At 49.3% G+C, this 15,090-nt stretch overlaps 3 protein-coding genes across 3 annotated transcripts; 1 reads left to right on the forward strand and 2 right to left on the reverse strand.

The window, feature by feature from the left end:
* Window positions 1–327: 327 nt before the first annotated feature.
* Window positions 328–4,958, forward strand: ANOM_008297 (chromatin-remodeling ATPase CHD1; the record flags this gene model as incomplete). Its single annotated transcript, XM_015553553.1, has 2 exons — window positions 328–4,739; window positions 4,792–4,958. The coding sequence occupies 2 exons, from the start codon at window positions 328–330 to the stop codon at window positions 4,916–4,918; spliced, it is 4,539 nt and encodes a 1,512-aa protein (XP_015403842.1). The 3' UTR covers window positions 4,919–4,958.
* Window positions 4,959–6,038: 1,080 nt separating this feature from the next.
* ANOM_008298 (uncharacterized protein) lies at window positions 6,039–9,484 on the reverse strand (the record flags this gene model as incomplete). The annotated part of the gene is made up of 6 exons (XM_015553554.1): window positions 6,039–6,658; window positions 6,751–7,360; window positions 7,800–7,836; window positions 8,060–8,530; window positions 8,676–9,108; window positions 9,283–9,484. Coding segments are annotated over 6 exons (2,313 nt in total), but the record flags the coding sequence as incomplete, so codon positions are not given.
* Window positions 9,485–10,145: 661 nt separating this feature from the next.
* On the reverse strand, window positions 10,146–10,657 carry ANOM_008299 (uncharacterized protein; the record flags this gene model as incomplete). Its single annotated transcript, XM_015553555.1, has 2 exons — window positions 10,146–10,454; window positions 10,520–10,657. 2 exons carry the CDS (start codon window positions 10,655–10,657, stop codon window positions 10,146–10,148), a joined length of 447 nt encoding a protein of 148 aa, XP_015403839.1.
* Window positions 10,658–15,090: the final 4,433 nt, after the last annotated feature.

Genomic DNA, 15,090 nt, shown 5'->3' on the forward strand with positions numbered 1-15,090 from the left:
CTCCATATCTTGTGTTGAGGTTTTCTGAATTCCTTCAGGTCAAGGTCTGGATGTAGCTCTTCTCCTGGGTCTGGTTTTGTCTATGATTTTGTCCCTACATCCATAATACTCACATCAACCCTCTTTGTCGCGTTCCATCAGAGCTTCCATCAAAAATAGCATCCGTGCATCATATCCTGCCTCCTACCTGATTGTCATGACTTCCAAGCTCCTATTGATCGGAAACTGAGTCGCGTACTGCTGTTTTATGTCACGCTGCATCTTTCATCCCTCGCCAGGCCTGTCCTGAGCTTCAATGCTAATGTCTCTTCTCACATAGCTACTAGCATGGTGATCCCACCTACCTCGGAGCCCTCGACCATGATGGCGTTCGCCAATGGTCATCCGGCCTCCCCTGCCTCCGACACCGCCAGCTTTAGGAATGAGCCTTTAGCTAGTGATGGTGACAGCAACATGTTCGATTCTGTTGACAACCACGTCGTTTCCGACTCTTCCCCGGATCCTGACGCCGCGGACGAGTCCTTCAACGCCGACTCTCCTGATGCAGAAGGGTACGAGGATGATTCAGCAATGGAGGACAATGCAAAGGACAGTAGCCAGTCCAGTAGCGAAAACTCTTCATCTGAATTCGGACGGGGGACAAAACGCAAATCATCCTCGGTCAATGAATCAGACTATATCAGACAAAATCCAGATCTGTACGGACTTCGCCGTAGTGGACGCGCTCGTACGACACGTCAGGTAGCCCAGTCTCTCTCAGACTCAGACTCGGATGCAGTGGCGCCTCGCTCAAAGCGTCGGCGCCCTGTAGCTTCACAACCACCCTCCAAGCGCCCCTCCCGCTCCGCAACCCAGTCTTCATTCTCGGAAGATTCAGAAACATCTGAATCCGAATATGGGGGCAGCCGTGCTCGCACAAGCAAGGCGAAGCGTCGCCGACAGCAGGCGTCAGCAAGCGAACCTTCTCATGCCGAGGTCCGCTTCTCGACAAGAAATGCTGCTAGGGTCTCCACATACAATGAGGACGATGATGACTCAATGTTCGAGGAAGACCCAGATGATCTAATGCAGAACTACTGGGTGAATGCAGTGGAAGATGATCGTCCTGCCGTGGATGTTGTTCTCAACCACCGTCTGAAAGCAGGTGTAGACTCTAGTAATACCGACCTCGATCGTCATGACTTCGAGTTCTACATAAAATGGCAAGGCAAATCCCATTACCACGCAACATGGGAAACTGCCGAGTCTATTGCCAACTGCCGCAGCACGCGCCGCCTTGACAATTACATCCGAAAGGTCCTGTATGAAGACATTCGCTTGAGGCAAGACGAGGATGTAGCCCCCGAGGATCGGGAAAAGTGGAACCTTGATCGCGAAAGAGACGTAGACGCCATTGAGGATTACAAACAGGTTGAGCGAGTCATTGCTACGCGGGATGGCGACGAGGGAGCCGAATACCTCGTTAAATGGAAACGCCTCTTTTACGACTCCTGCACATGGGAAAACGAGGAACTCGTTAGTGAAATTGCTCAGTGCGAAATAGATCGCTTCTTAGATCGTTCCTCTCGGCCTCCAGTTTCCGACAAGTCGGAGACCAACCCTGCCAGCCGAAAATCCTTTGAAGCTATCAAGGGCACCCCAAGCTTCTTGCGCAACGGCGAGTTGAAGGAGTTTCAGGTTAAGGGTGTCAATTTTATGGCCTTCAACTGGGTCAAGAACCGCAATGTCGTTCTTGCCGACGAAATGGGCTTAGGTAAAACTGTACAGACTGTTTCATTCATTAACTGGCTACGGCATGTTAGACGCCAGCAAGGGCCTTTCGTCGTCGTCGTCCCCTTGTCTACTATGCCTTCCTGGGCGGAGACGTTCGATAACTGGACTCCCGACCTGAATTATGTTGTCTACAACGGTAACGAAGCTGCTCGTACAGTTTTGCGAGAGCACGAGCTCATGATTGATGGCAATCCTCGACGGCCGAAATTCAACGTCCTCCTAACAACCTATGAATATGTTCTCCTTGACTCCTCTTTCCTGAGCCAATTCAAATGGCAATTCATGGCTATCGATGAGGCACACCGTCTCAAGAATCGTGAATCTCAGCTCTATGCAAAGCTCCTCGAGTTTAGGTCTCCTGCTCGACTCCTTATTACCGGTACTCCTATTCAGAATAACCTGGCTGAACTTTCTGCCCTTCTGGACTTCTTAAACCCTGGCATGGTTGAAATTGATGCCGACATGGATTTGAACGCGGAGGCTGCCTCTCACAAGCTTGCGGAGTTGACTAAGGCCATACAACCTTTCATGCTTCGGCGAACAAAATCTAAAGTCGAATCAGACTTGCCTCCCAAGGTGGAAAAGATCATTCGAGTAGAGCTGTCGGATGTTCAGCTGGAGTATTATAAGAACATTCTTACAAAGAACTATGCTGCGCTGAACGATGGCGCTAAGGGCCAAAAACAGTCCCTTTTGAACATTATGATGGAATTGAAGAAAGCCAGTAACCACCCTTTCATGTTTCCGAATGCTGAAGCGAAGATTTTGGACGGCAGCACTCGCCGAGAGGATGTGTTGAGAGCCATGATCACCAGCAGTGGCAAGATGATGCTTCTCGACCAGCTTTTAGCAAAGTTGAAACGTGACGGCCACCGTGTCTTAATCTTCAGTCAAATGGTTAAAATGCTTGACCTTCTTGGCGAGTATATGGAATTTCGTGGCTATACGTATCAACGGCTTGATGGAACGATTCCGGCGGCCTCTCGCCGCCTGGCCATCGAGCACTACAATGCCCCTGGAAGCAGCGATTTCGCCTTCATCCTCTCTACACGAGCAGGTGGTCTAGGAATTAACCTCATGACCGCTGATACAGTTGTTCTGTTCGACTCGGATTGGAATCCCCAGGCCGATCTGCAGGCCATGGCAAGAGCACATCGTATTGGACAAACGAGGCCGGTTAGCGTGTATCGTCTAGTCTCGAAAGATACAGTGGAAGAGGAAGTCATTGAGAGGGCCCGGAATAAGCTTCTCTTGGAATTCATCACGATTCAGCGTGGTGTCACCGACAAGGAAGCATCAGAGATCCAAAACAAGATGGCGCGAAATGGAATTTCCATCACTGAACCAAACTCGACCGAGGATATTTCCCGTATTCTCAAGCGTCGTGGCCAGAGAATGTTCGAACAGACCGGAAACCAAGAGAAATTGGAGCAGCTTGACATTGACTCCGTGCTTGCAAATGCAGAATTGCACCAGACCGAACAAGCCGAGGAGATCCAAGCTGATGGCGGTGAAGAATTTCTCAAGGCCTTTGACTACGTCGATATCAAGGTCGATGACCTTACATGGGACGATATTATCCCCAAGGAGCAGCTGGAGGAAATCAAAGCTGAGGAGAAGAAGAAGGCTGACGAACGCTATCTCGCCGAGGTTATCGAACAAAATCGGCCACGCAAACGTAATGTGCCTGGGGACGGACGAGATTCTCGCGAAGAGCGCAAAGCAAAGAGACAAGCGAGGGCTCAAGTTGCCCTTGATGATGGCGACGAATCCGATTCGAATACGCAACTGGATCCAAAACGGCCACTTATAGAGAAGGAGTATCGCCACCTGTTGCGTGCCTTCTTGCGTTATGGTGATATAGATGATCGCGAAGAGGATGTTATTCGTGAGGCGCGTCTGCTGGACCGTGACAGGGAGACTGTTAAGGCTGCACTTCGTGAGATCACTGAGAAGGCTTCCTCTCTTGTCCGCGAGGATGTTGAGAAGATGGAAGCTCTTGAACATGCCGGCAAAATGCCTACTAAGAAGGAGAAGAAAGCTGTTCTTTTTGATCTACACGGTGTTAAGCGTCTTAACGCCTATACCATCGTTGAGCGCCCCGCTGAGATGCGGATCCTGAAGGAAGCGACAAACGCACTGTCTGATTTCAGGAATTTTCGGGTCCCCGAAGCCACCAAGGCGGCTGACTACTCCTGTCCATGGGGTGCCCGGGAAGATGGAATGCTTTGCATTGGCATCATACGTCACGGCTATGGTGCCTGGGCTCAGATTCGAGATGATCCAGATCTTGGACTTGGGGATAAGTTTTTCCTTGAGGAGCACCGGGTTGAACGGAAAAACGAGCGCCTGAATGCAGAAGATAAGTCTACTAAGTCTCCTGGCGCTGTTCACCTTGTCCGCCGGGCAGATTATCTGCTATCCGTTCTCAAAGACAAAGTTACCAATGGTGCAAGCGTCAACGCTAAGAGGGCTGTTGAGAATCACCACCGCAATAATCGCAAAGGTTCTCGGCCCCACGCTAGTACTAGCGTTTCTGCTTCTCCCGCGCCTTCGATCTCACGCAAAGGCCATCGTGAGATGGATCGGTCAAGGCATCGTTCTCATACTCATGGGGCTCGGGATAGCGTTGAACGCCATCACACCCCGAACTACGACTCCCGACCAAGGTCTATTCATGAGAGCGAACGCGCCCGCCATAGGACCTCCGATGCGTCGAGTGAGGATGTTCGTCGTCGGAAGAATAGTGAGAACGGCTATTCTGCAGGCAAGGAGGACGTCGCACGCCTCTTCTTCAAGCCCATTCGTGAAGACCTCAGGAAGGTCTCGGCTGTTACCAAGGAGAACTACCCGAGTAAAGCGGAGCGGGCTTCCGAGTTACGGAATCTTCTCCGTAAGATCGGTGAATTTATAGATGGTACTTTGAAGGGACAAGGCTCTGTTCATGCCTTAGAGACCCGTTTATGGTTTGTCTCTCGCATTTATTGTCTTAATATCTCTCACTGACTAAATGAGCAGGCATTTTGTGGCGGATAATCATTGGCCTAATAAAGAAGCTGGAGGAGCCAAACTCCAAGAAATGTATCGAAAGTTGATGGCTGCGCAGAAAGTTGCAGCTGCCGCCCCAGCTTCCAATGGAAGCTAGCGCGGTGCTCGCATGGTGTAGCAAAACAAAAAAGATCGTCTACTTCGATTCTGTGGTGTATTCGTTTTCTTTCTTACTTTCTTCATTCACGGTAAATATGCATCATTGGGAAAGCATGGCGACGGCGTCTGGTATGATATATGAAGGAGTGTTGAGCATGAGTGGACTTGATATGATGTTTCCATGATATAACTTGGCTTTTTATGTTTCACATTTATTTCTGTTCTGCGGTTGGAGCAAAAGGCTTGCTGACATGTTCGCATATCTGTTTTCCTGAGCCTGGTCCCCCCGTTTCCACGGAGTGATGGACCTTACCTCACATTTTGCTTTTCGTTGCTATCTCCCTTCTCGCGTTTTCTTCCACAACAGGGACCCCCCTTCACTGGCAGTGGGCCCTGCGGTCATGGGTGTTCACTTCATTTCATGTATCTTATTGGCGGTGCCTCCCGGAGTTTTGACTTCTGCTTTGGATCATCTATCTCCTTTAGGAGACATATTGAGATATCATTAGACGTCTGATTTCTATTTCTTTCTGAGCTACTCGGATTGTGGTCGGAGATTTCTGCGACTTTAAATCTATCGATAACCCTATCTGCCATCTGTGTTGATAAATGGACAAAACGAAATGAACAAAAGATCATGTTTCAATTCATTTGTTTTCTTCTCTTTTGCTAAGTAAATGAAGGTAGCCAACTGGTCATGTGGCATAAGCTTCGGGCCAGTTCTACCCTTACAAACGACCTATGTGCTCCGTTCTCTATTAGACAGCTTGACTAGATCTATATAACACTTTAAGCGTATGGCAGGTGCAGTGAAAAGCAAGGATCGAATTCCTATTCCATAAAAGTACAAAATAACAAAATTCAATACCAGTGTTACCGAAAACAAGAGAAATCACACCATGACTGACAACCGTGCTCCAAAACGTGGAAAGAATATGATCCGATTAGGTATCTTGGTTCATGAAAGTTATACCCCTAGAAGACAAGGACAGGGAAGAAGATAAGAGAATGGGAAGAGATATGAGGAGAGGAGGATAAGGTATTGTAGAAGGAGAGATGAGGTCGAGGAGGCGTAGGTTGACCGACCAAAGTAAAAAAAACAAAGCAGAGTATCTCTTTTATGCTGCTACCGACTCTGATTCCGGGTTCAGTGTCATTTCCGTATCTGCTGCTGCCTCGGGCTGCTTCTTTGCTCCGTTTGTGGCAGCGGCTGATGACACGGGCGCTGCGGAGTCGCTGCCCATGAGGAGACTGAATAGTCGCAGCTCAGCATCACAGACGTCTTCGAAGATGGCCTCCTTCTCCAGAAACGAATGTTTTCTCTTTGGCAGGATCTTCTCCCACTCATCGCGTAGATCTGCTGTTTCCTTTTCTGCCCAGTGGATTTGTCGACGGAGGAGTCGATACAGTTGTTGCGGCGGAAGCGAGCACTCGTAATCCTCGAAGCCGAGCTCGCGCTTGTACCTGGGGTCCTCCCACTCGTCCAGATAGCCGTCCAAAAGCTTGTTCTCATCGGTGACACTCTCGCTAGGCTGCTCGGACTCATCCTTAGGCGGATGCGAAAGCTTCAACTTGATGCGCTGGAGCTTGCTCACGGGTGTCCCTGCAGGGGTGCCAGCGGCGGACGGCGCATTATGGTGCTTCGGTACGGGATCAGAAGGTCGAAGAGCTTCCGTCTCATGAACTGTTCTCATATGTTTGGCGAGGGCGTCTGAACGGGTGAAACTGCGGTCACATTCTGGTCGTAAGTTAGCCTTTACTTTGCTTTTCTTTCGCCCTTTACTTCACCCGAATGAGGGGGCCGGCGTCGTGTCAAGGGAATGAACGCACCTGGTAGCGCACAGTAGAAGGGCTTTTCTCTCGTATGGCTTCTCATATGCGCGCGCAGTGCGTATCCGCTTGCATGCGTTTGGCCCTTTCGAGTGCAGTCGGACCACTCGCAGGAATACTTCTTCTGTCGGCTGCCGACGTGCTCGTTGTGAATGTGCTGGACGAGGTCGTCCATGTTTCCCAGATCTCCGGCATCGCATCCTTCCCACCGGCATACGGTCACCTGGTCGTTGCCTTGGCCGCTGTAGTCGTCGTCCTGGCCGCCTCCGATAAGGGCCAGGATGCCGGGGGAGTTGGGGATGTCGCCCGAGGTGTCCGAGGAGATGGAAGACGACGGGGAGGCCGGAGGGATGTCATCTTGGAAGGTGGTTGAGACGGGGGTATTGCGATCCCAGGATGCGATGCCGGTGCGGCGGCGCTTGGAAGGAGGCATATTTGAGGCCGAGGGGGAGAAGCCCTGCTTCAATTCCTCGCGATCCGACATGTCGTCGGAGGCGATGGAAGAGAGAGGGGAACCCGGAGATTCGGTCATTGGGAGAGAGCGGGGGAGGATCAGTAGGGGAGGAATCAGTGAAATCAATTGTTCGACAGGGACTAACACCGGGTGGTCCTGCGACGGAACAAAGCGTCAATCAGTCAATAGAGGTGTTAAGGCTGGGGCGATCGAGTATACAGCCCGCACGGCACGTGACGAGGCTATTGCGGACGGACAAAATACCGCCCACAACATTTTCCCTCCTTCTTTCCTTCTCTCCTTCTTTACCTCTTTCTTCCCCCCTTTTCCTTGTGTTACTTTCTCTCGGTGTGGATTGCACATCCTTTTGTACGTCAATCGTCTGGATTTAAAATGGCATTTCCAGCCGATTACCACTACAACTAGGATATCCTTAATTAGACGGATTGTTTGTATATACCAGACCGAACTGGAGTGTCGACTACCACCCTGTAACCTCGGCTAATGGTACGTACCCTACTGATAATCTAGTCCTTGGTTTGCATGATGATTATTCTATAAGAATTCTGCAATTCGGACAATCTCCTCAGTTTACTGTGGCGAGATTGGATGTTGACATTTCTACACTTGATCTGACTTGATTCGTTATGCACAATTTGTTCCATCATCATTGTGGACAACAAAGCGCTAACTATCGCAGAACCATCTAGGATACTGTATCCCTTCTAAGGATATTGAACAATTTCTTGAAATCTATTTTGTTTTTCATTATCTAGTTCATCATATAGTGACAAATCTACCAAGACATGATTGAGAATCGAATCATCCATTACTGTACCGTAACCCCCTCAGTACCGACCCCCAACAATCTCATTCCGCTTCAGAATTGCATCAATCTCTGCCATCTCTGCATCGGTCAGACGAGGCGCTTGCAAGTTCTGCGTCACCTTGGCGCTCGTGGTGCCCCCAGGGATAGGGATAATCGTAGGCATGCCAGGCCTGTCGCTAAGGGTAAGAACCCAGGCGAGTGCGATCTGAACGGGTGCAACGCCCTTCCGAGCGGCGAGGTCGTTGACCTCGTTGACCAGCTTGATGTTGTGCTTCATTGCCTCGTCTTGGAACTTGGGCAGCGTCTTCCGGAAATCACCATCGGGGATGTCGGCGGCGGTAGTGAAGGCGCCGGCCAGGACACCCCGTCCCAATGGCGAGTACGCCACAATGGGGATGTTGAGTTCCGCGCATACTTTGGCGACATCGTTCTGGAGGATGGTGAGGTCGAACAGAGATAGCTCAACCTCTACGGCCGCAATCGGGTGTACCTTGTGTCTGTATGCTTGAGTCAGTCATAATCCAGTATAAAATGTGAGCCGTAGAAACCAAGGGTCAAAGAATCATAGAGCTAGAGGTGCACGAAAGAAACCAAAAAAAGAAAGAAGAAGGAAAAGAAAAAAAAAAAAAAAAAAAAACATACGCTCTCCGAATAGTCTCCGCATCAACCTCACTTAACCCAATGCCCCCAATCTTCCCCTCCTTAACATACTGCGCAAGAATAGTCACCGTCTGCTCCACGGTAGTCTTGGGATCCTGTCTCGCACATTCAAAGATATCAATCTTCTTCTTCCCATCCAACACGCGCAGACACTCATCCACACTGCGCCGAATATTGGCCTCGGAGCCATCCGGCGCCAGTTGGCCTGGCTTCAACCCACCCTTAATGCTGAGCACAACCTTGTCCGCATTCTCCGGGTGCTGGGCAAAGTAATTATGGAGCAGATGCAGGGAGTTGTGTTCAGGTGTGCCGTAGAGTTCACCGGCGTTCCAGAAATTGGAGCCCTGAGAGAGAGCGGTGTTCAGGGCCTCGAAGGATTGTTCTTGCGGGGGTGGTTGAGGGACCCAAGTCATTCCTGCAGTGGGGGGTTAACTATCTGTGGTTTGAATCTGTTTTCCTCTTTTTTCTTTGCTTGCATTTTGCATATTGTATTATGGGCAAGAAAAAACATGACTATAACTGCGAATTCCACCAACGAAAAGAGGAAAGAAAGAAAGAAAGAAAGAAAGAAAGAAAGAAGTCTACATACTCATCAACCCATAGCCAGTATGGCCAATATCCCGTCCAACAAGAGAAGGCATGGTATCGCAAGAACGATTAAATTGTGTTAAGCTGGAGAAGAAAGAAAAAGAAAAGCCACGGAGGAGAGCAGAGAATAATAAACCGAACAATTGAGGTGCGACTCAAGTGCAATTGCCAGTCGATGAAGTTGTTTGAATGAAGTGGGAGAGGATCTCCACTGGAGAGGCGAAAAGCGGCGGTTTATAAAAGCGAATTGGCGGTATACTCCAGCTCATATCAAGCTTTGGACCTTGCAGCGAACCTCCATCACCACACCCCAATTGGGTTATCGCCCCATCTGGCTGCCGTCAGAGATCAATAATTCTTAGAAATCGGTCATTCGGCCATTATCCGTTGGGAGTCTGTGGTGTGACTATCAAAGGGATCAGTGACTGGTACTATGTACGGTAGAGGTATGGAGTCATAGTGGAGTATATTCTCCTACTAAGATTCGCCGGACCACACGGCACGGATTTAAGGGTGCGGATTTATCGTGTATGCCGGGAGGATATAGATTCTGCGGCTCGACGAGCACGCGGTCATAAGAGACCGACGCCGAGGCTCTCCAGTGAATGCCATTGTTGCCATTTAGGTGTATTCGAGCTAATCTATTGAGTATTACTAACATTTTCGGAACTTTTTCGCCATTGCCCATCCCGTCATCAATCGTTACACCGCTGATAGAGTTCGTTGGGGAACGCAGCTGCTCAACAGAGCATTAACACAGAATTGATTTGAACAAGAAAGAAAAAGAAGAACCAACAAAGCAATAGAAGACAGGCCAAGCATCTAGATCATCAACTGTCACAGTCCCATCACACTCATGATCACCTAGTTCAAGGTGTGTTCATCACTGCTATGCAACGATTGCTTGAACCTATCCCTTAGCAACTGCAATAACCCCGACACAAAACCGGAGGGGTCGCTCGCAGGGTCCGCCAGGCCACTCGGGGCCGCCTGCTTTGGGGTGTGGTCGTCATTGGGGGTGGTATTGTCCTGTGCCTGTGCTTTGGTAGGCGTGGTGCTACTACTCTCACCCGTGGCTTGGTTTTGCTTCCATTGGTTGAGCTTCTCGAAGTTGTCCAATCCAAGACCTTTGAAGATATTACCGACCAAATCATTGGAACTTGGTATCATTCTCTGTCATACACGGTTAGTGGTTTTCTTTCCCAGTTGCTAATCAATGCAGTGTCTTTGGGACATACCGGATCCGGATTGCGCCCTTGCAACGTCGCAGATCTGGAGATCTCCCCGATGGGGTGCGAGTGGCTGATAGAGGCAAGAGCCAGAAAGGTCAGAACAAGCAGGCAAGCTAGGGATGATGCCTTGGCAAGCAACGCCATTTTTCTTGATTTCAAACAATCAAAATTAAATGGGTTGGATGTGTGAAAAGTAATAAGCGGTGGTGCAGAGAACTATCAGGTCGGAGGATATGAACCGAGAACGTGAAGTCAATAAAGTATTAGGTTGAATTTGGCAGAGCGATCGTCAACCGCTAGATATACCCTTCGGTCGACTCCCTGTCTGCCCCTGGCGGTTGCTTGGCCGTTGTGTGGAATGGGGCGGTTGGGACACTCGCTCCAGCCCGGATACCAGAGACACACACGCCTTATTTGGTGAAAACCGATAGCTCGCGTTCTACATACCTGAGGGGCTGCCACTGATGCTCAATTGAAGTCATAGTCTGTGATAGGAGCAGTCATACATAGGACACACTATCTTCCGCAAAAGATACAGCAAAGCAACCCGACACTTACTTTCAACCGGTATCTGTTGTGTTATCCAATTAACGAAACGGGGGTTGCGTCAGAAGGGATACCCTCTACATTCCAGTGAGTGTCCGGCATGCCAGGGCAAACTCTCAACTGCTGATAGTTGTAGTACGCAGTAGTGATCCTCACGCCACTTCTCAGCATGAACACTTGATGAAATCAACATGAGCCCATGAGAATGTGGAAAATAGATATGCATTGGGTATACGAAGCTGATTGGAGAGGAAGGAGTGATGTTGCTTTGTACTAACTGTACTATAAATATCCGAATCGACCCCCTCAAAGTAAATACCAGCAACCTTGCGCTGTGCCTTTCGCGGGCTGATCGAGACAGTACGTATGTGCATGACAACCAAATAAGATATCACATGAAATAATTGCAACTTGGCAAAGGCTTGCTTCTTATTATAGATGCGATTGATACTACTGCACGGTATGAGACATCTTTAGCCACAATAGGGAAGGTCCCTGCGCAGCCCTGCAGTGGCGTCTGGGGCATCGCCTACCATACATTAGTCACAATGAGCCCACGTTTCACTTGGCTTTGTCCCTTGAAGATAGGGATGTATGATCAACTTCATATCTAAAGTCAAACTCTTAAGTCCAGTGAAATACAACAAAGCCCTGAAAGATTAGCTTGCGGACACATAATGTTGAACTTGGTCACGTTGATAGCAATCGTTCAACAGGCATTGTTCTTTGCGACAACTCAAAAGGCACGAACGCAAGTCAGAGGCAGCTCGGACAATGTCCGCATCCTCGAAGCACGTATGTGCATGTGTTTCCAGCCCTCAGTCGATCCTTCAGAAATGGTCGAGACTCCTTCAACCCGATGACATATGTGCTATTAAATTTTGTTGCTCCGTGGACGTCCTGGTTGGTATAGCCGCCCCCGAACGGCTCTGAATGTACTTACCCCTAGCGCGTCACTGGGTAACGTCTTTTCAATTGTGTTGTGGCAACGCCTGGGAGCTATCGAGGATCTAAATCTGAACCACAGCCGGTCCTATCTGAGAACAGATTAATTTCTCTGTTGTTGCGTCACGCAAGTGTAAGCATCGGGGTTCAAGGCTCGACAGGGAGGCAATTTCGTTGCCAGGATATTCACTTATTTCTCTAAGGCGCGCCACCGTACGTGAGCTGTGGGTTGCCCGCATTGTGTACCGCAGGGAATGTTATCATAGCTGGATAGATGCTTGAGGTCGTCAGTATATGCAACTTACAGTTTCTGTCAGCTCTGGCTAATATATTGGCCGCGGTGTGGTTCAAGATAGGTCATCGGCTTCGTTGCACTGGTCCTATAGCTGTTTCTTCGCACCTTTCACTATTGAGCTCCATGGCTATATCTCATGCACAGGGAAAAGGGGCAGTCTCCTTACCCACGCCGATTATTCTGAAAGGCATCTAGCCACAGATTGAGGTTGTTGATCCTAGTACATATTGTGTCAATGACAGACTTTTCTGGCTAGAAGTGGATAAAACATCTTCTAAGCCCGACCGTGACTGAGTCACCAGCAGGTCAGCTCTCGGGTGTAGGGCTATTGATGTCCCTGAGCCCCGCTGAGCTCATGGGTGTGGACAGGGTGTGGGCAGATGGGTATGAGCGAGCTCGTGATTTGAGGGGGAGGGGTATCATACGCCAGGGTCGTGGCAGCGAGACGAGTAGAAGAGGTGGCAGAGGGGGTGAATGGTGTGGAGGAGTTCCTAGGAAGACGACAGACACCTTGTGAGTTTTCATCATAGACACTGAGGAAGGATAGATAGGTCTGACATACACTCATACTGAGGTGCCGACCGGAGGCCATCATGACGGCAATGACCAGAGCAGTCTTCACCCTACTGGGGCAATGCTCGCTCTATTCCAAAGGTGAGTAGTGAGCGTCCTAGCATAAGAGTAAGATGACCGGCCAAGATGCTACAATTCTGTGTGCATAGACGTGTGCACAACTAGAATGTACTGTTTTGACAACTGAAGATTCAGACCAGTATTCTCGACATTTTTTCGTCGTATAGCAGTATGACAGACTGAAGCAGGGCAGATACACCAATAACCCTCCAGTGTCCCTCACTAGTGCTAGTTCCCTCATAGCCAACGCGTTGCCCACAATATTCTGCAGGGTATACGACACCGGCTCCTCGACTCGGACAGAAAGTACACGAATCTGATACGACTATTCTGTATAGTTTGACTACATGTCGGAAATTTACGCAGATTAGTGGAACAATTCGCAGCAGCTAATTTACACCCATGCATACTCATCACCATTGCAAAAAACTCAGGAGTAATACCCATGACCGTGGCAGATGCTAAGGAGGCCCGCCAGCCCGCAGAATTAGGGCTCCTCGAATTTGATTAACTCCTGGCCTTGGCAGTCCCTCAGCAAATCAACAATTAAGCTTACAAGAAAGAATAAGCTGGTCCCCGAATACCACCGAGTTTTGAACGGGGTTGACGCTTCTATCCAGGATGGACGATGAATACGTAGTCATACATCGTTTGGCTCGGATAATCCGATTTGCCAAGCTCGCGAAAGGAAAGAAAAAGCGGACCCAACAAACGACCGGCCGAGAAAAAAAAAAAAAAAAAAAAAGAAAACCCTGATGAAAAACCAGCCACACCGGATTTGAATCATGGACCCCGGCCAGGCCAACAGCTAAGCCCAGTTGACATCCATCACACTCCCTCGGCGCTTACTACCGGCCAGCCTAATCCGTCGTCCCGCCCCACTCCGGACCGGAGCATTCGTATGCACCTACGTAAGTAGTCGAAGGGGAACAATAAAGTTATCATCTTAGCGAAGCGCCGCAATCTCTGGAGAAAGCAAAATATAGACCCTTGGGGGGGTTGAAATGTTGCTGCCTTAGGTTGGTTCCACTGAGATGTGGCTTAGAAGACGCTGGCTTACGTATGGTCGTATGACGAGCCACAAGGCCAAAACACTAAGCTTCGGACTAAGAAAAGTCTAGATAGGCGTGGAAAGCCGAGGAGAGGTGGTCTGTGTCTTTCTCTTTCATTATCTTATTGTGCACAAGCACTAGGGCTGTTAGCAGGATTAAGCTGCAGCGCTTAGCTGTCTTCGATGCGTCCTCTGTCAAAAGCCCAGCCCCACTCCGTGACGTCTCTGCTTACGTAGTTAGAGTATATGGTCTGTGATGCTTCATACATTGTGAACTGATGTTAGTGTAGAAGCGAAGGGACGACGGTGATCATTGCTGATTTTTCTCCTTATTTCTGCCGAACAAGCTTTGTTTTCCCCGGGGTATACGTATTCCTCACGGTGACATGGGCCGTCTCGTGACAGATGGCTGATCTTCTCTCTCTCCCAATTGTAGACGAGAGCATCCAGAGCATCCAGAGCATACGTGGAGCACGTACGTATATCGGACTGGGATATGAGATCTGAAGCTTCACCCTGGGAGGTTCGGAACATGACATATTCCATGCAGGCCCAAATCGAACTATGTTAATGTAATCGAAGGAAAGTGGGCTGTGAATCCACCGCAGCAGCAGCTAATCGCCGAGCCCACACCGATCAACGCATTACCAAGGCACCACTATCTCGATAACCAACATCCATCGAAGGAAGTCAAAAGAAGAAACCAAGGGTAAACGTCGGAAAATACAGTCACCGCACGTCGGCAGTATTTCCAGAATTTCAATACGGACCGAGGAAACACAAACTCAAAAGTCAAAATAATCTCCGTTCGCCATCAAGACCGGTAAACGAAACAGCAATACGAACAATTAAAAAAAACAGGGTTTCCCGTACCAACTTTCTTCCGGACCCTGAAGATCGTGTGATTTGAGTCAGCAAGCATTAAGGTAAACTAACCGACTCGGTACCCTAAAAAAGACCTTGTTCCCTTCGACACTATTGAACAATAATGCCCTCTGATATACTGGAACCCTACCTATCGAACCACGTTCTGCGCACCCATGGTTTATGCATCCCCCTCGGCAGCATACAAACCCACCCCTCCGACAAACAACAACAGAGAAGGAA

This window comes from Aspergillus nomiae (genome assembly GCF_001204775.2).
Source record: "Aspergillus nomiae NRRL 13137 chromosome Unknown contig00305, whole genome shotgun sequence".
In the NCBI taxonomy this organism is placed as follows: Eukaryota; Fungi; Ascomycota; class Eurotiomycetes; order Eurotiales; family Aspergillaceae; genus Aspergillus; species Aspergillus nomiae.